Source organism: Lonchura striata, chromosome 4 (genome assembly GCF_050655825.1).
Source record: "Lonchura striata isolate lonStrDom1 chromosome 4, ASM5065582v1, whole genome shotgun sequence".
Classification (NCBI taxonomy): domain Eukaryota; kingdom Metazoa; phylum Chordata; class Aves; order Passeriformes; family Estrildidae; genus Lonchura; species Lonchura striata.
Window position 1 is genome coordinate 41,888,419 of NC_140706.1, and position 26,598 is coordinate 41,915,016.

At 36.5% G+C, this 26,598-nt stretch overlaps 1 protein-coding gene across 1 annotated transcript in view; it reads right to left on the reverse strand.

Annotated features, from left to right (window-relative positions):
• The window catches only part of GUCY1B1 (guanylate cyclase 1 soluble subunit beta 1), a 59,203-nt gene that overhangs the window by 20,325 nt on the left and 12,280 nt on the right, over positions 1-26,598 (reverse strand). The window contains exons 3-13 of the mRNA XM_085578866.1: positions 22,779-22,879; positions 21,661-21,779; positions 17,150-17,347; positions 8,439-8,669; positions 7,931-8,047; positions 6,984-7,117; positions 6,085-6,282; positions 4,155-4,392; positions 3,181-3,321; positions 1,852-2,006; positions 1,417-1,543 (exon numbers count right to left, since the gene is read on the reverse strand). Of these exons, the coding sequence (XP_085434992.1) occupies positions 1,417-1,543; positions 1,852-2,006; positions 3,181-3,321; positions 4,155-4,392; positions 6,085-6,282; positions 6,984-7,117; positions 7,931-8,047; positions 8,439-8,669; positions 17,150-17,347; positions 21,661-21,779; positions 22,779-22,879 (1,759 nt within the window). The remainder of the gene's footprint in view (positions 1-1,416; positions 1,544-1,851; positions 2,007-3,180; positions 3,322-4,154; positions 4,393-6,084; positions 6,283-6,983; positions 7,118-7,930; positions 8,048-8,438; positions 8,670-17,149; positions 17,348-21,660; positions 21,780-22,778; positions 22,880-26,598) is intronic.

A 26,598-nucleotide genomic window follows, 5' to 3' on the forward strand; every position in this document is an offset into this window, starting at 1 on the left:
AACAAGGAAAATATCCACATGACTCAGTACCTCTCTGAAATTTACATTTAAAATTATAATGTGCCTTAATACAAATGATAGGACATTTATAAGGCAGAAAAAAAGTGAAAGGCGTTTAATTAAGATGTATTTTAAATACAATAGATTTGAAATAATGGTAGCAATGTGAAGTTATACTTAGTTATCTTACTGTAGAATAAGAATAGAAAAGTATTCTCAAAAGTGGCACCCAGAATATAATTCTAAGTAATATATATAAAAATACAGAATTAAAATGCAGAGCTAAAGTGCAAGGGGTTAATACTGGGAGTTACCATTAACAAGTCAATATTCATATACTTGAGTACCAGTGGCAATAAATCTGGATTAGATCTCCTAAAAAGCCTAAACAGTTTAACAGCCTAAATTACATTTTCAGAAATACATGAGCATTCAGACACATAATTAATTTCCTCTGACTTATAAGAATTATTTCAGCCAAGGTGACTGATGACTTTCATTATTTTAGTCAAGGGTGTTTTTAAGATTAAATACATAGTAGAAAACTCATAATTTTTGTATTGCTTCAGGGCAGAATTCAAGCTATGTAAATTACTTTTAACTTTTTTTTCTTCCTGTTGACATGTTGGATGGAAGGTATGCACCCGCTCAGCTATGGCAAAGCAGCTGGCATACTGTAACCTCGTTGTCTAAGTTTGTAGCACACTTTGAGTCTAGATCTCATTGGCTTTTACTGAAATTCTGGATAACACATGCCCAGAATTCTGAAACTGAGCCATAAGCTTAAAGTTCTCTCAGTGCTTGAAGAGCTTTACCTCACCTGATTTTGAGAGGACAACTTAGGCTGGTAAGTCATTTACAAGTAGTTTTCACCATGTCTATTTCTAAAGCTCTGCCATGCAACTGTCTCTGAACAAGCAGGTGCCGTCTGGGGTTAAGAGACCACCATACACATCAGGTGTGAACCTGCTTGCAAATAGTTGCCTGACTGTTGCCTAAATAGATGAAAGCACATTTTTTCACTCAGTGCAAGAAAGCAAATGGCAAATTTTGAAGTGCTGATAACCAGACATGTCAGCTAAACAGAAACTGACATTATATTGCAAAATCTAGTACAGTGTAGAAATCTGTACGAGGGAGATATAAATATTTAAACACTTGGCATTCCCTCAAGGACTTTCTGAAATCAAAAGTACTCTTTCAAGAACTGTACAAACTGCAAAGACAAATAATCAAGGATTTTCAAGTACTGTCAAGATAATAAATGTGTTAATGAAAGAGTGCTGCACAAAACTCTTCATTTTTTTTCTACGGAACATTTAGTTTTGCAAATGTAAATGGATCTCTGTGGTTTAGATTAAATTTTTCATGTTTATGTTTGGAAAAAAATCAAAATTACCCTCTTGTTACTCATACCTCTGTCTCTGTACTCTTTCTGGACAAAAACCAAACCTGCATTGGCTCTTTTTTGCCCTTCATAGAAACTGGACCTCTGTACTCCAGGTGGAACTGAGGATCTGAATTTTCTGGTGTCATAAGACACCTGAAATTGAAAGAGAAAACATGTAAAAGAATGGACTTTGCATGCATTCCACACACTATGTAAAATATTAAACATGCTACATGTATGCAAACAGACAATTAAAAGAGTCAACTCTATCTGTACATCATTATTATATGTGCAGACCAATATCATAATGCAGTTTGCTGTACAGTTTCATGAGAACTCACATACCTAAATAATGGTTGCAAGAGGACTGTCACTTTTAACTCCAAAAAGACTTTTATGTTATGCTGACAAAGTGATTTATTTTAAGATGTCAATACCAATAAAAATAATACATCACTCACCTGTAAGTATATTCAGAGACATTGATCTTTCCCTTTTCTCCAGTAGTTTCTGTTCTGCTTGTAAGGTTGACCGTATTTCCAAAGAGACAGTACCGTGGCATCCTTTGACCTATGACACCTGTGACTACCTCACCAGTATGGATTCCTATGGTTATCTTTAGAGAGAAAAAATTAAGTTTGATTATTCAAAAGTAATGTAGTAATGTAACTAATCTGATGCCTCTGACTAAACACAGGCAACATGCCACTTATATCTACTAGAGTTTATTTTTCCAAAGTGCTACTCCTGCTTCTTCAAAGCCTTGCATTTTTTGGGTTTTATGACTTCTTTGTTTTTAACTTTAGTACAGTGTCATGCCTCTGCCCTCCACATGAACAATCAAACCGTAATTTTCCAGCATGCACCCTGCTGTTATTATGTACAGTGAAAATAAAAAAAGAGGTGGGCAGAGAGGCATACTCTGCAGGTCTGTGTTTAATGAGTGCTCAGAGGGTGCAGAAAAGGATGGCATGGGACAAGAAAAAAGATGTTTCTCAAAGGAAAAATCATGGTATTTTGTATTCAGAAGGTCAAGAGACAGAACAGAGGTTTGGAGAAGCTCATTCTTGTAGCACATTACAGTTACTGTAAAGCCCCAAATCAAGCCTTTGCCCCATGATAAAGTGAAGTACACAGCCCTAAGCCAGATGATAGAACAGCAGAATTCATGTAAATAAAAATATGCATTCCACGCATTAACAATGCTCTGCTCACAGCCTTCTAATGAGGACAGTCAATGCTGCTTGCCCAGATCTCTATCAGTGCTACAACATCTCCAGAAATCCCACAGTGAGTGACATTCCACTAATATACAGTGGTGTCAGTAATCATTGATGCACCTGTCTATAGATCTGTAATTTTTTTTAATGCAATAATGTCTCATTCTGACATGAGGATCTGAGGCGTGATCAAAAATATCAGGGAGGGAGTATTATTTTTCTGCTCCTTGAATTGAAGAAGACTCAACAGATTGTACTGTTGAGTCAACTGATTGTACTGTTGATGCACAATAGGAATTCATTGATTATATTGAAATTATCAGAAAACAGTCATAAATGATGTGGACTTTAAGTCCTTTACCTTTTAAAGCAGAATAAGCATATTAAGGTCTGGGAACTGCACATGTCACATCTACACGTGACTTCTCCGATTATTTGTATGTATCAGTCTCAAAATCTAACGAAACAAAGCCCATCCTTTGCATGGACTGGGGCTAGAGCATTATCTTATTTCAAAACATTACCATGCTGTCAAAGAATGGGTTTTCATTCAAGCCCACATTTACTAACCTGTACAGGCTCACCATCTACTTGAACTTGGCCTGCTATTTCCATCATATCCAAAGCCAGGTGGCAGATAGATCGTGCATGATGCATGCAAGGCTCTGGTAGACCACTCACAGTCATATACTTGTCCCCAACCGTTTCCACCTATGAAGATAGATATTTTTCAATTACTTCATTATTATGGATTTTAGAGTACTAGAATTGATGTAGTGCTTCAAGACTGCTTCTCCTTTAAAAGACTTCCCTTTCTGTTTCATTCAAATCACCCTAATAGCTGTCATCTCTGCTTGTTATTGAAGGGAATTTATTGTAAACCCACAATATAGCAACTTACAGTGACTGTGATTGTGAAAACCTGAGTCTTTCCTCTGGTGTCTTGTGAATGAAACCTAGCACTATGTTTGTTCTGACTCACACCCTTAAGTCACATGGTACAGGACATAAAATTCAGTTCTAGCAAAACCTAGGAATGATCTACATAGATATAAACACACAAGCAAACATGTACATATATATGGGATGCATATGTATCTATCTGTGCATCTTCTTGCTACCAGCTACATTTGCAACTACAACTCACTCCTGAAGCGAATGTAGGAATGAAATTCACATTGAGTTAATGAATAGTAAATTATATAATTTACAACTAGAAGACCCAGGAATAGAACTGAAAAACTTAAAAGCACAAGGTCAGAAGAACCACAAATAGCTTGTATAAGTTTCATCTGCTAAATGTGGAAGTAAATTCATATGACCACCTAATGGGTGACTGCAGAAATCGTGATGAGAACTTAGCACTTTATGTTACTTCAGACATTTAGAGATAACCAACATACTTTTCTGTAGCTATCTAATATCAGGTAACACAGTTCAGACTGAGAACATTAATTTTTTTTAAAAGCCTAAAATCCAGTAAGACTGGAAAATACTGACACCATAGTAAATTATAGAAAACTAACAGATTAGATACTTTTTACCTTATAAACAAACGGATTCCTTCGCGAATCAGTCAGAATATCAAATCTTGTGTAAAGATCATTTAAAAGATTGACAATTTTCATGGCTCCCTCTCCAGAGGCATGTTTGCTACAAAAGGCATTGAATCCCACAATGCCACTGAAAAGAATGGTGACATTGTCGTAGCGCTTGGCTGGAACAGGACGCTTGTGTCTCAGCTCATTTGCCACTGATGGTGGCAGAACAGAGTACAGCAACCTACACAGGTAAGGAAAGAAAGGCAACAGTGAAACAGAGAGAATCTGGAGAAGGGTGTTTACAGCAGCACTCTTCATATATTCACTTCCTACCCCCCACAGGGTTTGTAACATACTCCCACCATCAACAAGCAATAGAAAAGGTTTTTACTGAAGAATATGTTATTTGGAAAACAGGAATTGATCTACATCAGCATACTATTTTGAGCACATTAATACATCTAAATTGTCAACAAAATGGGACATGTATTACTAATTATTCTGATATGATTTGTTAATAGTGTCTTGAATAATTTTTACTTTTTTCTGCCAAATCCTCAGCTCATATAATATGGTTTTGCCCACAGAACCATAAAAACTGCAAAAAAGACTATGAAGAGATCAAACAGTTTTTCATCTCTGATCAATTCCTGCATTTCTAAATGCTTCCTCTCTGTTTTGCATGCTGCTTTTAGGGTCTAGAGTGTCTTTTTTTTTTTTTAATTAATAGTCTATATGATGCATTAAAACTTGTTCATATTATAAATTATGCAAATAAAATCCAAATCACACACAGAAATTCACCCTATTCTCATGTTTCTTCCTTCAACTATCTAACTCCTATTTAAGGTCCATTTCCCTCCTGAAGATCTCTGACTGTTTCACAAATCCTGAACATAATTTTGTACACAGCCTCCTGCACAAACCCTCATTAGCTGCATTTTTGGCAAGTTCACTACTTGAGTTATAATTAGTGAATACTTTTGGCACATCATGCAGTAACTGACACTATCTGTTCCTGCAGCTGCCATGAAGGCTAGAATTCCTGAAGATAAAATGACTTTATAAAGGAAGCCAACAGGAACGAAGAGAAAAAAATACTTCTTAGGCTTTTTTTTCTCTGGTTCTCCTGTCCATCCCTTTCAAGTATTTTTAAAATGTTTTCCATTACCCTATTACAGAAAAAACGTATCTGTCAATAGAAGTAATACAGAGATGGGACTGTGTTTTATAAATGAGTCAATCAAGAACTCCATGCTACTTTTCACACAAGCTTTTGTTTAATTTGCCAGTCATTGTTGAGCTGAAATGCCACAGACTAATGACATTTGAATTTGAATTTATAGTTGTCTGTAGAGCTGGATTTGGGGCCCAATGCACACTGTTACGTGTTCTTTTTATGTACGTACATCTAGACAAACCCAAATTCATTTCTACAAGTAACTGTTACATCAAATTCATAGTATTAAGCTATTACAAAGTTTCAGCTTTACACAAACTGTTTTCAGGGTTTGTAAGATATGTTTTTCTGTTCTATTATCCTATGCCAGAAAGACAAAAGTTGGTTTACCGAACTCTGTCAAATAACATTGGGCATTCATCAAATTCACCTTCGCTACAGTGATTGCATGTAAGTTTCCAAAATTTTATGTAATTCACAAGTAAAAATGAATTGTCAGCTCATTTTTTATAACTTTTCTTGTCAGGGAGGGAGCCATCAAAACATCTAAGCATATAATGGCCTAGACTGTGGGTGACATTTAACAATCTAAAGAAAGAAATACCCTATTAAATGTTCTTTCTTGACTCCAAAATTACCAGTCCTGATTATCTCTGATATTCCTTACAAGATTCTGTTATTCTTTAAAGAAGGTAGCTATAAATAATGTATTTCTTTGGGTGTTTCAGCTCAAAACTGGGACTTGGTTCTTACGTGTCTGTCTTTTTCTTTTCATCTTCCAGTGCACGCAGTGTGTGCTGCAGTCTGTCAGTGAGGATCTCAAGCTCCTGGGTCAGTTTATATTCCTCTCGAAACTGCTCTCCCAAAAGAACCAGATCACGGGTAGCATCATGCAATGGAATATCACTCAGATATAAACCTCTTCTGGTTAAATCATCCAAGTTCATCACACTGCAAAACAGAGAAATATACAATATGGGTAAAATTAAACTTGCCAAAGGAGCATTTAAAACTCAAATAAAAAGCAGAGTATGCTGAATAACAGTAGAAAGATGAAGATTCTGAACTTGTGATGAGCTGTCCAACATATTCCTTTTACAAAACACCTTATTTGTGATCATTTATTTTAACCCACAGCTCTTGATTTTTGCGTTTAAATACAGAATTTTCACAGAGTTCCATGAGCATATCAAATGTATGTACTTCAGCACACAAAGTGAGATTATGTAAAGAATCTTTCCATTCAATTCTCCAATCCAACCACTTCTTTATCACCAATCTATTACATTAAAACTACTGCAAAAATCCATGAATCCACATAGAAAACCAAGCCATTGTCACATTTCTTAGCATTCTCTGAGTAAAAAAACAAAAGAAAAAACTGCTAAAAGAATGGACTATGAGAAATAACCATTTGTACAAACTGGGCCAGAGCAAGCCAATGTTTATATGGCTTGCTCTGGCCATATAAATACTCAGTAAAGTTCCAATGTTTAAATGATCCTATCTCTTTTAGTATAAACACATAAAAATTAAATCAATATTTGAACCAATACTACCGATACTCTGTAGTACTACTCTCATAAGTGTTCTTAAAATTAGTAATTGCAAAATAAAAATCAGTATTATAGAACTCTCTATGTTTGAAGTACCTTGGTGAACAAAGAAAGAGAATGCTGTCTGCTTCAGGCAAGTAGATCATTTGCCCTTTCAGGCGTAAGCAGCTGATTTCTGTGCCAGTCAGTTCATCTTCACACTCCAACTTTTCCACATCCAACAGCCCCTCCTGGTGATGAAAAGCCACCACTGTGTAAGGGCAATGGTGTGTTATGCACCAGGCCTAGTATGTAAGTACATTCACTACAAAGGCAGTCAGAATACCTGGAATGGACTTACAGCTTACATTAAACCCTGATCAATTTCTGGTTTGAACACCATGCACTGTCTGTATTTTATTCTACCTTGAAGACACAAAGCATGGTATCTTTCTTTACATGCATGTTCATAACTCCTTGTTTTCTTCCACATTATTTCTTAACAATAGTTTTGACAATGGTATTGCCCGTTCTGTGAAGTTTTGTCTGTGCCTGGGACCATCTCTACAAATCATCCTGGCTTCTCTCAGGTACAGTTTTCTTTAAATAAACAGGCTCCTTGATGTAGTAGGTGGTACTCTACACACTGCATCTGTTCGTATCACCCATCTTGTCTCCTGCCCTCTTTAGAGAACAGGACACAGACCTTTGTATGAACATATGGGTCCAAGTAAGAACACATTTCATATTTGTCTCTCATACTCTTATGAAGAAAAGTAAATGTAATTACCTCTCTACATTTGCTTTGATACAACACCATGAACTAGACTGGCCCCTTGCAGAGAAAGCATCAGACATGAAGTGCGTGTACTTCACCATTCCTATAAAACATTCTGCTTAACAGCTACTCACAAATTCATACTTGTGACTCTCTCTTGGCTCAAGACTCAAAAAGGTCTGAGCATACTACAGAGAATTTTCTATGAAGACCTCTGAGCTTTCTGCACTTATCTCTCCAAAGCACACTTCCTTTAAGAAAAGCTGGGAAAATATTCTCTAGTTACCTTAGTCCTCAGTACGAAGACTGTATTGATATGGGAGAGTATCCCATGGAAGCTAATGTCAATATGAGGCCGGACCAAGGAGAAAACCGACAACAGACTGCAATTTCCTGGCTGCAGCTAGAATATTAAAAGACAGAAAAAAAAAAAAAAAACCCTGACTGTTATGCTTTATAACAAAAATATACATAGAGCAATTATATTCCATTTTCTTAGATGACAATACTGAACAGAAGAGAATATATACTTTATGCATCTCTCCATTGAATCACAAGGTTTTTAAATTACTCTCTTATTCCATATGGACATGACCATAAGGAACAAAGCTGTTGTAGAATTAGGTTATTTTCAAATCCTTTTTCTAACAAGAGAAGCACAATTTAGTAAATATTGTACACTTACATTGGAATGCTGTTCAGACAGGAAATCCGAAATCTATTTTATTCATCTTTATATTAACCTGTGAAGCATCTAGCACTATGAATTTTCCATGACATAAGAATTATCTAACCTGTGGAAGGACTCTGTATATAGCATTGCCACATTGTGTGACCACCAGATCTCTGTCAAATATGATGTGGAAAGGAAATGCCTTGCAGAAAGTATAGGGACTGATGCGAGACTCTTGGGTACCATTTTCTTCAAATCTGTCAAGGTCCTCATAGTAGTCCTCTTCTTTAGATTCTTTCTCTTCAATTAAAAATTGAATGTGGTCACATTCTTCATTTCTCTGTTGAATAACCTAAAGAAATTAATAAAAACTGAAAATTCTGATACTCATTAGTAACTGGAGTGCTACTATGGAGACAGGAATGTATTTAGAGGAGAAAGATAAATTCAAGAATCATACTCACATCTTGAAAAATACCGTATTCTAGTAAGAATTTCTGATATCATAGTCTTTGTAATTCCAGGTGAATAATTATGGCTTTGCTTAGCTACAGTTGCTCTCTGCAGGACAGCAATATTGAAGATCACCCAAATACAGTTTATTAAGACTGAGTGAAATGCAAATCCTGAAATGAGGGGTCAAGGCTCAAGCTGTGCTTGCTTTTACTGGTGCTTGCCAGAAAACAAGGTGGCCCCTTCCTCTGAAATTTACTGTGTGAGCCTTGAATCACACAGAACCCCTGAACCGTTATTTTAATCAAAGATGCTTGCAAGGTCTAAAACACAACAGAAAATAGTGCTGACTGTTTAGTGATGACTAAATAGTGATAAGAGGGTGGGCATATCATTGACAGCAAGAAGGAAAGTGCATGGAGCACATGTAGGATATACATTCCAGAAGACTCCAAGATGAGAGCCAACAGACAAAGCTAAAAGCAATTACAATCTTCTCTATGAAGATTGGATTGTACTCCATATGAAAGGAAATGACAGCAAAACTAGAATCATCTACATCAGTGGAATATCAAAAAGGTGTCCTTAACACAGCATCACACTCTTCAGTAATTTTACTCAAAGTTAGTAAAAAATATATTTTTAGGGATTATTTTGTTTCAGCAAGAGTCATGTAAGGCAATATAATTTATGCTAATAACTAGCAGAATAACATCATTTACCCTGAGAAGCCAAATTTACCTCTTTTAAAATTTAATTAGACTTAATGATTGGAAAAGAACAATTCTATTTACATAGTATTGTTTAGCAGTGATTTTCTGGAACATGTTCCACCTGATCCTACTTTCATGTTGACTCTGATCCTAAAGTCACTGAAGCAAAGAAAAAAGATTTCTTAAAATTTCTAAAGCATCCTGATTTTGCCCTTTACACATAGTTTTAACCACAGAGATTAACAGTTACAATTTGAAAACAAAACAGATATGCACAAACACTGCAACTGATCCCTAAGATGTTAAGTTTATTAAATATTTGATCTCCAAAACTGCCAAAAATAGACCTTGATGGGCTAGGGAGTGCTGATGCCTTTATGTGTTCCTATACAAATGAAGGAGTGTAAAACAACAAAACAGTATTTTATTGTTAAATGATGATTAACTTAAGGTGTTCTTTGATCTACAAATTGACTGCTCATTTGAAGGAAAGAGTGGTTTTCTGGAGGATAGTGTGAAGGAAGAGCCTGATTTAGGGTGCTCTATAGCTGTGTACTGCATTATTCTTCTCTTTCTATTGCTTATGTAAGTAACTTAGAGAAAGATCAGCCTACTAAATTTATCAGCAAGTGTAGGTACCCAAGGCTGGATGTACAAACAATTTCAAATGCCGCTGATGAGAAAACCTAACTGCCTCAAGAAACTCTACTGGTAATCCATATGCCAATGTGTGACAAAGATAAGTGGGAAATTATGACCTGATAAGGGGTAGGCCTCAGAAAGAATAAATGGTGGTCATCTGAGGAAAACAAATTAAGTGGCTTTGTCTAGGAGAATGGAACATAGTAGGTGAACAACTAGTTTTCCTCTGAATTTAGAATTTAAAGGTTTTCCACATCTTACTTTTAAATCATTATCCCTGAAATTTTGAGAGTCTGTGGTCATACTGAAGATTATCAGAAGGCAGTTAAGAGTTTTAGTTCTTACTTTCTATCACTCATGCACACTCCCACAGGTTTTATTTTAATAGTACTGCTATTGTGGCCAGAGATAGCTGAGATTACGCACAGAAACCTTTTTCAAATTGCGAAGATTTATCTCTAGAACTGATCTCTGCTTCCAGATCATTTCCAGTCTTGGATCTTACTTCAAAGCGTTGCTCTTGCCACAAACGGAAAAAAATCCTGCATATTTTGGATGAAAACCTTCTGAATTCAGAAAAGCTGAGTTTAAAGAAGCTAATAATTTTTAAGGAAATGTTCATATTAACAACACATCACTTTCCAGAGATATTATCTCCTTATAGCAATGTTATTCACTGCACACTAGTATTCTGTTACCAACCTGTACTTACAGACTTTTTTTCTGCAGCACTTAACAGGTTCCTTTTAATAACTTCCCATTTTATTTCATTTATTGGAAATGAATGATGCATCAGTAAACAAAACCCAGGCTTAGATTAAAAAAGTCACCTATAAAAATAGAACTACTACATCCTTCAAGACATCTAGCTAGTTTGAGCCATGACCCTCTTGAGATCCTACAAGCTCACACAAAGTCAGTCCTCACACATGCTGTGCTATTTTCCTAACCTTTATAGATTAGAACTGTGCCAGTAACAGTGAAAAGCTGCAAATTTCCCAAGCATCTTCAAGTTCATTTGAAACACTATTTTTGATCAGACTCCAGAGCATCTAGAAATGCTTGCTGCATTAGAGCAACATGTTAGTGCAGCAAATGAGCACCAGGCCAAACTCATGGACATGTGTCAGACCTACAAGACAGACACAGCACCACCACATTCCTGGTAAACATGATATGCTGTGGACATGGCTGATTTGCAATTTTATTCTGATCATTCATGCACAGACACTTATTAACAGATGCTTTAATCATACCCCTCTCCAGGCTACGAAAACTACTGAAGCATCCCTAATTAACTTCCCAATGGATATGCAATTTCACGATGTCTTTTCTGCTCACACAACTCATGAACTATCTAATCTTCCTATCTCATTACATCATCCACCTTGTCAGCAAATTCAAAATAAGCACTTTTGACTGTCAACATAAGATGTTAAATTCTGCTTCTTTACCCTTGCACCTATAGATCCAACCTAACTGGCCAGATATTTGTCTGGCATAAGGACCTGCCCTAGATACTCTGCTAAGCTTAAGTAGAATAGAACTTACCTACTGTTTCATTCTGCAAGCAAAGTTTGCAAGCCACACAATTTCAGTAACATTTAAATATTGTTGAAGAAGCCTTTGATAAATGCTTGGCAAATCAAAGTTCAGTCACAAATCAACAAAGCCAGCAATCAAGTCTAATTCTTCCTCCCCCTGCAGTCTTAGCTGGTGAAGTGACATCAGTTCACAATGTCTAAGAGCCCAATCACCATAGTAACTGCAGTTAAAACTGAAGAGAGAAATCACTCTCTTGGTTTCAAAGAGAATATATAACATCTAACTGCTAACCTGCCTGTGCCTTCCAGGAGATGTAACTTCAGAATTTTTTCTTGCCTAATCAAGTGAAAAGTCACACCAATATCTGAATGATAATTCAGAAAAAAGTAATTTTAAAATGAGTGTGGTTTAATGTATTTTGCGAGCTTCACATAAGATATTAAATCAAGAAGTATTGCTGTGATACAGAATATGTAATGAGCACATGCTATCTGTTAAGCTGTCACTGATGTGTCTACAAGACCTAATTCTGTAGATGTGAGAATATCCCCAGGACACACTTGTACTTCAGCATGGCAGGAGAGAATGTCCTTGGACAGGACTCTTTTTTGATGAGATTGTGAAAATTAATACAAAACAGAGGACTTTTACCCTTTAAAGGTCTATAGAGGATGAAATTTTTGATGTTTTCTGATCAAAAGTGACTGTGCCATGCTGCTTAACAAAGTTCACTGTAGCTGTTTCAGAATGATCCCAAGACAAAGGAGTTCACTGCGGAAATGGCAGTGGAAAACTCAGTTTTGCATACCCAAAGATAGAACCATGGGAATATCTGTCCCTGGCAGCTGGTTGTCTGTGCAGACTGTCTCACTTCACCAAACAACTGTGCTTGGAGATAATAAAGGTTACATCTGCCCCACTGCTGAAATTAGAGGCTGATCATGCTCCATGACTGACTTATCTTCACACACAGTTAGCATTGTAATGTGTGGTCCAGTACTGCTTGCCTTCCATGACAAGTAGCCAAATAGTTTTTAGCTCAGTTCTCCAGCTGGTCGCATCTTCACTTTGTTTTTTCACACTGCCATTAGTAAGCCTGAAATTACCATCTTGTCAAGGACCTCCCCTGCTCTTTTCTCAATTTTATATTGTAAAACATCTTCCCTGTGTAAAAATAACAGAACTGCAGAAGTCTGCTCTCCCAACAGATTTTTGGGCTTTGCTGGATTATGTACAACACTTTTTGTTGACCCATACCATTAGTAGCCTTGAGGGAATCCCTGTCCTGACTTCACCTTCACAGGTCACCCTCATTTATATACAAACAACCTCTGACAAGCAAAGCAAAAGAAGGCATAGCCAGTAGGTTGCTAACAGAGATCTCATGACAAAGTTTGTCACCAGCATTGTGATGATGTTTTAGTTCTCATACAGAGACTGGCAGAACATGAACATTCATAATGTATACACAAGGTCAGCAACAATTTTTGAGACAATACCTGCCGCAAAAATGATTTAGTCTTAGCTCTATTTGCAAAAAATGGATTACCGTATCAGAGAAGATAATGCAAACTGGATTTGAACTAATTAATCAATTAATGTCAGCTTGGGCTTTCCTGAACTATTCAACTGGAGTTTTGAATCCAAGTTCAAAACAAACTGGTTTCCTTTCAGTGCTAAGAACATCTAACAGAAAGAAAATTACACTTCCCCGTGACACCCCATCCCCCCTTTCCTTCTGCACACACATACTCTAGGTGTACACTTCCTGAAGGACACCATTCTGGAAAAAGGAAGCCCTACTTTATTTCAGAAGAAGATGTATGGTTTTAGATATATATACACACACATACAAGATTGTTCTGTGTGAGACTGAAGAAAGTTGATAAAATTAAAACTTTTTTTCTATTCAGCTATTTCTCCACCCAAAGAAACAATGTGAGACTAAACAAGAGCAATAGTTCTTTAATATTTAGTTTCCTCTTGTGATCATTAGCTGGTTTTCTCTGCAGACTGAGGAAGGTGATCCTTCCCCTCTCCTCAACACTGGAAAGGCCATGCCTGGAGTGCTGTGTCCAGCTGTGGGCTCCTCAGTACAAGAGAGTTACAGAGCTATGAGACAGAGTCCAGTCCCTCTAGGGAGAGCTGCTAAGATGATCAAGGCACTGAGCATCTCTCAGAAGAGGAAAGGCTGAGACAGCCAGCACTGTTCAGCCTGGAGAACAGATGGCTCAGCAGGATTTCATCCATGCACACAAATACCTGAAGGGAAGGTGAAGAGAGGATGGAGCCAGGCTCTTTTCAGTGGTGTCCAGTGCCCGGACAAGAGGCAATGGACACAAACTGAAACACAGGAGCTGTTGTCCGAACATCAGGAAACACTTTTCTACTGTGACAGAGATTGGCACCTGTTGTCCAAAGAATTTGCAGAGGCTCCATCCCTAGAGATAGCTGAAAGATGTCTGAGCATGGCCCACAACAACTGGCCCTAGGTAGCCAGGCATGAGCAGGTGAGGTTGAACAAAATGACCTCCAGAAGTTCCTTCCAACCTCAGCCATTCCAACCCATGACACAAAATCTAACCACTTAATGAAACAAAACCAGCATTATCAAAAGCAATTATCTCTAATACCACCTATACAGAGACTTGTAATATATTAGACAAATTCAACCAAAGCTTCATGAAAATACATAATTAGAAGCATGCATTTTCTCAAGCAGATTTATATAAGCATTTGTTCAAAACAGATGGAGAAGAAAAGTGTATAACAAAGTATTAAACATCAAATTGCAGATATCAACATTATACTAATATAAAGAGAACTACAGAACTTACTAAGTCAGTCCTGTGTTGAACTGTTATGTAAGTGGTTTGGATAAAGAAATTTGAAAGGACAACTCAGGAATCTCTTTTTGCAAGTCAGAAGATGACTCCCATAATAACACTGGAATCTTTGAGCTAGGCACTGACGTTTTTATCAGATTCAAAAAAAATACCCCATTCTTCCCTACGCAAAATTCTAACTGTGGTTCAAACCAAAAATTTTACAGTAGAGGCAATGATTGGTCCACAAAACCTGAAGGAATTAAAAGCAATTCCATTGTTTTTCTGTGCTGTGCTGTTTCAAACAATGCATTGCTAACAGACTAAAATGCAAAAGCATTAATTCACTAAATTATGAGGCAAAGAATGGAGATGAAAGAATTTGGTCTATTTTTTCTCCTAGTCTCAGTATTTTGAACAGTAGAGATACTTAGTTATTACAATGCTAGTCTTTACTTTAAACCCTTCACTTTATACCATTCATAAGGAATAACTTTCAGTGTCTGTGGATAAGCTGCAAATTTCAGCACTCTCACCTTAGAGAATAAATTCTCTCCTTATCTACCACTGAAGTTTCTGAGTACCTGTGGAGTACAGCAGTGTGTTTAATGTCCTAGAGATGCCAAGACATAAGCTTTATTAATCAGGACAGGCATGAAAATGTTCAGGGTTAAGGGTACATGACTTTCTCACAAGGAAAAGTTTAAAACTGGACTAACAGACAGAATAAGACATGTACACTTTCTTCAGTTTAGAGGTTAATACTATTTTTAGGCACCTATATGCTTCTGCCTCAGACAATCTAGAAGAATAGTGTACATTTAAATGAGATTTTGCATTCATTTACAGTAGGTAAATATCTACTTATTTACGTACAACTGTAAAATTTCCAGAAAAGCCTAAAACAGTCAAATTAAAAAAAGAAGTAAATACATAATAAATATTTAAACCTCTTTAAACCTCTTTAGAACATTTACTATTTGTGAGAAGTTCCAGATGGATATTAATACAATTTTCTCAGCAAAGTAATCTTCAGATTGAGAGGACAATTTATCAGAAGTTTGTGCTGCTAGCTGCTTTGGACAATACAGATTTCTCCTCTACCCTATGGATCACTTTTGCCTCTGTGTGGACCTCTGAGAGACAAAACATTAAACCATGTAAAGGAACATATGAAGGTAAAAAAAGTCCAAAAAAAAAACTCCTGTTGTTTTGAACCCAGCTCATTTCCTCAGTATAGTTTATTTTATAACTTGACACCAGCTGGAAGGCACAGCCAAATAAGCTGCTGTAGGACAAGCCTGAGCACTGAGAGAACAGGGACTGCTTAAGTTGCCTGTGCTACCAAAAGAAGTGCTTGTCAAGTGACAGCTTTAGCACATTTGCAGCCAACTTTCCAACACAGTCCTCCTTGTCTGTCTCAACACTTCAAATAAACAGGGATCTAAGAAGAGGATTGTTTTGATTGTGTTGTATTCTTCTGTATCTGATTACTAACACCTGCTGCAGAAATTTGAACTGTGGTTTCCTACAAAATAGAATCTACACAAGGGCACAAATATATCACTACATTATACACAACTAGACATCTACTATAAACCTGAGCTAGCTTAGAACAGGAAACCTAAAAGGCAAATACTCCTATTCAGCAGTAAAAATATCTTTGTCATTGGACTGCTTGCAAATCTCTTACCTGGGCAAGGTCATGCTTTGTGATAAAATAAATAAAGGATTTTCTCAACAAGCATATAATGAAACTGTGCTAAAAATCTAGTATGACTAGGGAATATTTAAGAAACCCAAAGAATTATTGGTGTATATGCTTAGATTCTTTTCTACTTCATGAAAAAAATTTATATCAGTTGCAATATTTTTGATAGAAAAAAAGTTTTCATTTTTTGTTTCTCCCCCCACATATATCTACACCTCAGACCAAACCCTGATTTCATACTATTAAATATAGAAGACCTGATCAATTAATTCTTTCTGTTGCTTTGTATGGGCAAAGAAGCTTCTTTCCCATTTCACAAGCGACTGAGCAATCATGTCATTACATAAACTTTGTCACTGAGAAACATTTTTTTCACTTCTGGGGCTCTAGGTGCATATCCAGTCACTTCCATGCAATGACAGCAAGAAACTCACAAACATATCTTTTTCCTGGGAAGAACCTGACATGCTGGCTGGGAGGAAAACACTGCTTGCTGCCCAGGCCTCATCAATGCACATCGGCTTCATAGTCTGCACACAAAGAATATAGGACAAAGAGGAAAGTCCATGTTCTCAGGGAACAAAGTAGACAGTCAGAAATATATGCCAAACATAAAATAAAGTGGGAGTGGGGGGAGGGGGGCATCCCAGTATCTAAATTCTTTACATGTCCTCTTTAAAATCCTTTTCTGAATAAGGGGATATTGTTCTGTACTGTTCCCAGTCAGGTCTGCCTGCCAATAAGAGCTGGCCTTCTCAGTACATGGCTGTATCCTTCAAGCAACACAAATTATGATGGCTCTTCCTGAGAGTCAGTACTGACACCACTTCTTCACAGCAGACATCAACAGTAAAAATTACTGTTTGCCATAAGTTCACTTTTGGTTTTCTTGTTTTTTAATATTGACATAAATTTTCAGTGAGTATATCACTTCAGACATTACCTTCATATCTATTTCTGTACCATGGATCTGTTGAGCTACTGTTTTGATGATTCCAATGACTATGTCCTGCAGACCTTCTCTTTCTGAATAATAATGCAGAATGAGTCCCTTCCCCTTCTCCGCATCCGTGCATCTGAAGGAAGGAGCTCGCATACCCGGGTAAATAGTAGCCAGGTGGTCATGCAAAGCATCCAGGTTCTGGAAGAAGAAATTTAAAACATGATTATAAGACATTCACTTACTATTTATAAAGAAAGTAAGCACATATTTTGTCCAATCTGAACATCTCCTCTCTCCTGCTGCTCATACTTCTACATATTTGCCTTACTCTCTGTTGAACTGCCATCACAGCAGGCTTTTCAGGTAGCCTATCTACCATGGCAACATTTGAACAATGAATGGCATAAAAATTAGGACTATTATAAATTACTCCAGATAGTAAGAAGTCATGCTTGATTATGCTGTATTTTGAAACATTCAGATGATTTAAGAACTTCTGTGTGTTTCTCAGTCTGGTAGCTCATCCAGTTTCATTCCTTCCAATTCTAGTCTCTATAATCTCCTCTTCAAATAATAATTCTGGAGCCAAATAAAAATAAGCATGTCTGAATAAACACTAATCTTTGTCCTTATTATCAGTCAAAAAGCCTATTTCTGACAACATAAATATCAAGTTTACAGGGCCTGACAAAGTTCAAATTGTAAAGATTTAAATGCCTGAAAGACATATGTCTTTTCTTTTGACAATAATTGAAAAACTCTACAAAATAAACAGAAATAGCACAGCTGCTGTAATAATTTATCTGAAAAAGTTGTTCAAGGAAGGGAAGAGATTTTTTTTTCTCTACTACTTTTCCAGATATCTCATGTATTTAACTTTAAATTTTAACCAGACAAATTGTGATCTGGAAAGCTAAATTATAAACTGATAGGCATGCCTAATCAGGACATAAAGAGAACAGTGAGATCAAAATCACACTGAAAACTCAACACTAGATTCAACTTTGATTGTGAGCAATTATCAAGGATCCAAGTTGCTATTTACTGCCAATATAGAAAGAGAAACCTAGTTTGCAGGATAGAGTTGCAACCCACAATTTTTTATTTATGCTGTAAAATTCATACAACTCCTTACATCTTAAGTCCAGAACATTACTGCATATTTTAAATGCTGTTCTCTCACTGCCCTGCAAGTGAGTGCTACCACCAGGCTTTGCATATTGTTTTCTGCCAACATAGGAAGTGAAGTGAAAATATTTTCAGTGTGCTGTCTGGGAAATTTTCCACCTTTCATGAGCATCTGTCGATCATCAAATTTGTGGAGGCATATTGAAATTGATTTCATGTGAGCTGTGAAGTGTTTGAACAGCTGCCTTTTCTCTTGGAGACCTCCAGACAAAATGACACTCTTTGCAATGAATTCCGTGGGATGCACTTAGCCTGGAATTTCCTCCTTCAGTTTTTCAGCTTGTTTCCAATTCATGTTTTTGTTGCTATATCAACATCTCAAAATTAGAACATGAAGAGGCAACAATCTGGATGTCAATTCATTCCAGCTGTTGGTGGGCATTGACAAAAACCATAATGCTTGAAGGCAAATTCTGTAAGAACTTTGCAGGGTTCAAGACAATGAAATTGGAGGAGACAGTGTGATGAGAAAAGAGCAAGAGAGATGATTGTCTCTGAAAGATTGCCCCACCCTCTCCTTCAATGGATGCCTAACTGCAGTTTCAGTAGATATGCCTCAGCCAGGATATATTGACCTTTGGGAGAAAAACTCTTAGGGAGATACATGGGAAAAGACTTTCAGAAATCTTCCAGTTACACAGTCACCAGCTGATGAATTTCAAACAGGGAACAGCCAATGTCAAGGACAGAATTTTTATAAAATGGTTGTCTAAGTATTAACATTTAAGTCTGGCACAATTGTGACTAACAACTGGTCTTAGCCCCATTTTGCAAAACCACTTTGCCACCCTTCCACTCATTTATGGCTGACTCTGTCAAAGCAGTGTCACAGGTAAAAGTCCATGTGATAGATCCCTCAGCTTTTACTCTCTGATCTTCCAGAGTGGGGGACTTACAGCTAGCTCACTGTATTCAAAATCTCCCTCTGACACATAGTCAAGGAATAGACATGTTTTTCCAGTTCATGGAGCTGAAATCACTCCTAGATCTAGACACTGTCATTGTTACTCCTAACCCTATTTCTTTGTTGTTTTCGATCCATTATAAATTGATATTGCAGATTCTGAAAGAACAAATGTCTTTTTTCTTGCATGTTCACCTGCTGTGAGCAAGAGGTGACGTCAGATACAGTTTATAATAGGCTAAACTCTCTTCCTGAATTTTTGGCTACTAGACCACTCAGATGTGTGCCAAGGCTTGTGCTGGGACCCAAGAACAATTCCAGAGCTATGAGGAACAGTGACCAGCTCAATGGGAAAACAAGGGAATCTCCAAGCAAGGACAAGCAGTCATACTAAATGGGGCTGATCTAAAAGTGAGATTGTGGTTGGCACCTGAAATACAAACACATGCTATTCAGTCCTATGTGGTACACAGCACCTGGAGACTTATCTAAGAGAGGAGTTAATCCCCTGAATTTTAATGCACTGCTGGTATGAAAGTCTAAATGACCATGTAAACAATTCCTTAAATGAGAGAACTAACCACTTTGATTTTCATTCAGTAGAAAACTACATAAAAACATAAAAGCACACTTTGGGTTTCTTAGGAGGTACCTCTTTTCACATTGCTTCTCTTAGGCACAGTGTCTTTCAACATGATTTTCAAATTTTCCATGCTTGTGTTTTTCACATGAAGTATAAATATTTGATTTAGCTGCCCTTTTTATTTTCCTCTTTCATGAAGCTTGAAGTACCTGTGTTTCAACTATGAATAAACTAAATTTTCTTGAGATGTCAAAGGAATGGAACATAAATGTGAGATTTATTTTCATATATTTTAAAAAACTGCAGTTCTCAATTATTTTGTATATATCCTGGACTCAGTATCCATTTCAAGAAGTTTTGGAACTCTATTATGTATTTTAAGAATCTGAGAAAAGTTGGGGATATTAAACCCAGCCCGCACCTATTTTTGTAGCAGGTATATAAAGTAGTTTCCTGACCTAGTATGACTGCTGTAAGATGCAAAAATAATAAATCACAGCTAATGTTGATTTTCCATTGCAATAAAAAGCTAAAAAGTACACTTCTGGCACAGCTACTAATACATTAATCCTGTTAACATTTAGAAAAGTATATAATAGCCAATGTCATCTGTTAACACTGAAATTCAAACAAAGCAACTTAAAATACTGTCATTAGAAGAATATAAATGTAAGCTGTTTCCACTTTTATAGATATTTGGTGTGCATAACAAACATGTCCAGTCCTTCCACCAGCACATGTGGCAAGGAATGAAAAGAGAAGTCTATTATATGGAAAAGGGCATGAGGGAAAGCAAAAAGAATCTGTATTTCTGGCCCATATATGAGTAACCAAAGTGATGATGCAATGGGGCAGCTATGTCTTTTTTTCCCCTCTGCTATTCATGCTCAACCTCAACTTCAGTACATGAGTTACTTTTGGAAATTGCTTGCTTTGAGAGCAGCCTGTGAATGAAGCTATGAAATATAAAGGATGTCACATCCCATAGTGGTTTACAGATTGCTCATGGTATGCACAAGCTGGAACATCCACATACCCTGATCTGAACTACAGTTCGTGGGATTTGTACAAGTCTGGGTTGACGGCAGCTAGCATGCTCTGGAATGATGCAGATTTTGGGGCAGTGAGACACACAAGTAAATATTCAAGTAATCCAGCAAATGATGATTCTGTTTTTTCCCTTAATGCTGGTGAGATTTTAAGGGTACAGATGACAAAAGGCTGCTATATATTCAGAGAAAACCAAGTTTTAATAGTCAGCTTTTGGGCGCTCTCCAGTTCAATTCTTTTAACTTCATTACAGTACACAGTTCTCTCCAAGAGTGATGTAGATCACAAATCTTAAATACAAAGTGCTTACAGAAGTGAACAATTTTCAGGTCACAAAAAAGGCCATTTTTCCATACCTAGAAATAACACTCTAGAGAAGATCCTACATTTCTTCCATGCTATTAAAGAATCATATTCATTTTGTTTGTGCTTATGGTACAGTATCATGCTGTTCTGCAGTATCTCACTGTCATGGATGAGAAGATGAGTTCATGGATGAAGAATAACATCTTAAGGGATAAGCTGTTATGAGCCCTAGGTCTGCACATAACATACTACTGGAAATATCCAGTACTTATAAAGAGACATAATAGAAAAAATATCATAAAACCTGAAGATCACATTTTCTGTTATGATAAATAAAGTAAGTCCACTTAACACAGACCACCCCTGCAATCTGTTGCATATGAATACTCCTGTTCCAAATTTCTCTTTGGAATTTCAATTTCTATTGACTTGGCCACAATTCTATCTGGTATCTGAAACGATTTTGCACAAAATTCTTACCTGCAAAAACTCTCTTACATTTGAGCCCAAGACACGTAGAATTGTATCATAACCAGATTCTTGACAAAACACAAAAAACATCTTCCCAAACATTTGAAGAATTTCCCCAGCATTTAAATCTAGTTAAAACAGGAAAATATTATTCAGTCCAAACACTGTATTTCATGCACTTACTTATTTCTTTACTCTTGTATTCATTAAAAAGAAAGTACCTAAACACTACCCAGAGCCAGTAGGTCAAGAACAAAGCAAGATTAAGGGTTCACATGGCAAATAGAGAGTATGCAATACAGGAATTTAATTAAAGATTTACCAATTACTATTATTATTTCACTGCATTGTATATTTCACACATGTATAGCATTTAGATTTTGATACAGAAAAATGAATCACTTCTTGAAAATAAAGAAGCTTGGTTGTTAGTAGTGCTCGCCTCAGCAGCTAATTCCAATTTACAATAGCATGAAACCACATCAGCTGCTCCAATTCAACACTACAGTCATCAGTCTTATAGATTCTTGGCTAATTACTGATGCAGAACACTTTCATACCACACTTGGGTCTGCAAATAAAATAATGCTGATGGGCATAATTCTACCTTTTAAATTCCAGACCAGAGCTGTAATGATTAAAAATGAATGTAACCCAAATCAATGGCTGATATGCAATTAAATGAAATGTGTCCATGCCACAAGCATTTCTGTGACTCAGCACTGTTCTTTAGCAGAGATCAGGGATACATTCATTCATTCATTCATTCATTCATTCACTGCTCTTGCAGCAGTGGTTGAAACTTACAGTTGCAGCAGGATGTTGTTAATTCATGACTGCTTGATACACTGCCATGTTGTGTGGATGAGGTATATTTTTTCAGTTTAAGATGGAATACTTTGGAAATATTAAAAATAATTTCAAGCAATAAAAGGAGTAAAATTTCTTTAGAGAAATAAAGAAATACAAGTCTCTCTCCTAAGATTTAAAAAAAATTCTCTGACCAATACTCCGTTCTCACCTCCCCTGTGCTAAATCCTGCTCCTCTCTGCTACACAGATTTGGGGGGCAGGAGGGTATTACCTTTTTTGTGATGAATGGGTAAAGAAGATACCTGCATTACTTACTAAGAACCTTGCTTGCAGCTGCAACGAGGTCATAGGTTTTGGAATCATCGTAAATTATTCTAACCAGAAACTGTCCCTCTTCATCCAGCTGCGCCTCCTTCCTAAAAAGAAAATAGAACAAAATCTTTTTGCTTGAGGAAAAAGCACCATATGGATAAAAGTCTTTTAAAACAAATAAGTTTGTATAGTTATTTAAGACAGAAACTTAGAAATAAATTTGTTCCATAGCCACTAGTGTTCCCAGTCATTAATGTACAATACAAATATTTCAGACCACAAGTGTTCTGAGAAGAATAATTAGCTACAAGAAAATAAACATGATTTTTCAGTACAGAGACTCAAAAAGAAGTTGCTGTACCAATAAAGACACAATTTGCATTTTAAAATAAGAGACTATCCATTAATGCAGCCCATAATGAGCTCTTTAAACACTTTTTGCTTTTTCATTCCATCACATTTTAATTACACTTTATTTACAAAAGGCGTGGGATGTTTCTAACAACCATTTGCACATACATCCAAAGAGGAATTTAAAATATAGATGCAGGTACCAAATCAAGTATCTTGTTTCAGAATTCTCATGCAAAGCAGATAGGAAGAAAAAGGATGCTAGAATTTTACAATGCCTTGTTCTCACATTGCACATCGATTCTCACGTGTAAAGTGTCACCACTTAGGTAAAGCACAAGAAAAATATACAGTTCTTCACAAAAGGAAACAATTCCCTACCCCAGGTTTAAGACAAGACTCATATATATGTCCTGTGCAGACTTACACCAAGTAAAAAACTAAAACACAATGACTGCTTTGCTTTTTGGGTCGTTCACTATTCTCTTCAACTTGAACATCAAGTCAGCAGCTTGCCCAATAAGCAGCACAAATCTGTAGGCTGTATTTTTTTACTGAGGAAAACAAGTTCATCCCCCAGACAATGAATGAACTGTTGTGCCTTCCAGGCTTTGCACCTGGCATGAGTGAGTTACTAGGGAGGACCCACAAGTGACTGCCTCCCTGTTTTACCCCGACTGCACAGCACAGGAGGCAGGCTACTGGTGCTGCAGGAGTCCCAGCTCCTGGGAGGGGGACAGGGAGCACCTCCACGGGCAGGCAGATCCCAGGACACTGAAGAGGCAGCTGCCCATGTGGCTGGTCTTGCTGTGCACAGAGCATGCCAATGGATATGGCCCTGTCTCTGCACAGTTTCATGTAAAGCAGTATTCTGCATTTGCTCTTATTTCCCTTGCAAATTTTCCTTCAGCAAATAAGGAGATGTGCAGAGAGGCCTGCTGTGTTCTCTGATGAAGTTGTACCCTGTTTGTTGAAGTCCTCATCTGGAAAATGAGCACAGCCTCCTTTCTCAGTATGTTTTTTAAAATAGGTGTTCACCTCCTGTGGTGCTGCCTACTATGACTCTCTATAGAGACAGTGCTTTGCAGAAATAATGACGAAAGAGGAGAAATTTGTAAGTACTCATGCTCTAATTGACGTACTTAGAATGTATTTTGGCTCAGCAAAACTAACATGATCACGGGATCATTAGTATATTTGCAGGTGGAGGGTCACAGTTACTTCATTAAAAATAAATTACACCCTTTCATCTAAATGTGTATCTATGCTGCAGTGCACTCAGGAAGTCAAAAGAAAGCCAAAGACACTGGAAAGCCTTGAAATGAATCACTGAATCACATCTTACATCACACCACAAAAAAAAAAAAAAAATCAGTACACAATGTTGCTCTACAGAAATATACCCTTAGAATTAGAAAAACTATTAAAAAAAAGCAGATTATGAGGTGGATTCTTAAAAAAGTCTAAGCACAAGGGATGCAAATCAAGACATTCCTCAACTTGGTAGTAGGATAATTATTGTTCTAATGTAGAAATTAAAGAGGACAATGAGTAAACAATTATTTATTAGTACCATGGTAATGAAGAGCTTTTACCAGAGTATGACTGGTAAATTGAGTAAATACAAAGAAATGCTCTTTGAGATACAGCTCAAGCCTACAAAACCAATATTCCTAACTTTTGAATTTCTTGGTCACCAGAAGAATTATAAAGGCCTACAAAAAGTAAAATTCTAAATCTACTATGTAAAATCTTGCATCCTCTTTTACATCAAACACTTTCTCTCCATTATCATAACATAATCACACATAAATTAAAACCAAATTCTTTGACTGTAACTCAGGTTTTAATTTCCTAAAGAGGTGTCATTGATTTTAAAAATTAATACAAAATAATAATGCCTGCAGAACAACTCAAGCATTTACAGATGTAGTGGAATTATCAATCCATAGAAACAGAAACATTTCCTGCAGTACTCAAAGGGGAGAGGTCCGAGAATTAAGCATTCTTGTTGATCTTAAAACTGCTAGATGGCAAATGGACTGGGAAGGACTGATTCCAATCTCATATGGCAGTATCCTATTGACCTAAGTGAAATGACTTGTCATCTAACCCTCCAGTTTGTAATCATCAGTCTTTGATAATCTATTAACTTAATGGATATCTGAAACCCATTATTTTGTTTTTCCTCTTCATCTTCCTTTAATCTTGCTTCTCACATTCTTCCCACTGTCCAAAAATTACAAAACATTGTTTTTATATTTCAAAAATATATTATTTATTAATAACTGAAGTATTATAACTGTTACTTGACATAAACATTTTTATACTCACTCTAAAAATGATGAACTGAAAACAAGCTAAGCAACTTTCCTAAAGAAATATGATGAGACTATAGGGGAGGTGTGACTAAATATGCTTCATAATTCCACCTAAAAGAAACATCATTCTCTATCCAATGACATGAAAAATATTATAATAGCCTTAATTAAGCAAGGTCTTAAACAGGAGGAACAGGTGGAGTTATCAGTGGGAAATGATGTCTTGAAACATAAGAGATCAGTCAGGGACAAAAAGGTAAAGTTTACATCTCCTAAGAACAGAACTGAAATGAATATGAGAAAAGAAAACCATATTGATTCTTTGGTTCTCATAACATGGCATGTAACTACACGCCAGCCACAATTTGGAGGGATGTTTGCAAAGGGTGAACAAACTTTCCCACATCTCAGATCCATGCTGTGCTTTCTTTTAGTCTCTCTGATCAGAGCCAAACCACAAAGGATAATACACGCATCTGGAAAAGCAATGAACATCCTCAAAATACTACATACTTACACAGTCCAGTAGACACAGCTTTTCCATGTGAAAATTTTCTCTATGAAAAATTGACCCAGTTTGATGATGTTGATATCTCTTTCAAAACTTCTTGCATTTCTTTCCAACTACATTGACTGGAACTTTTCCTGTTTACTTCTCTGTGCCAAGCCATGCTTCCTTTTTTCTTATTTTATTTGTCTTTAGTTTACTTTGTCAAAGTTTTTCTTCACTATCTGCAATTTCTTTGAGCCACTGCTTTTTAAAATCACCACTGGTTATTTCAGTTATTTCAGCCAATTCCATTTAATTATTTAAAATATTTTTTTCCAGATGCTTTGGATCACTCAGCAGCCATCTTCTCTGTAGCCTTACTGATGTATTTCCCATTAAAAATATTTTTAAGTTGAGCAAAATTTCCTAGAAAATTTGTCAAAGTAAATATTTACTCCTGGAGGGGATTACACTTCTCAGTTAAAACCATGCAGGCAAAAATTTCTTTGCTTGTTCTACAAATATGGCAAATACCATGACAATGGCTTATCTAAGTCTGTGTCAAAAGATAAACTGCTCTTTTAAGATGTATGCTTGAAAATCATTACATTTCAGAACTTTCTTCTTCCTTTCCAAATCAATTCCTTCTCCATACCTCTGA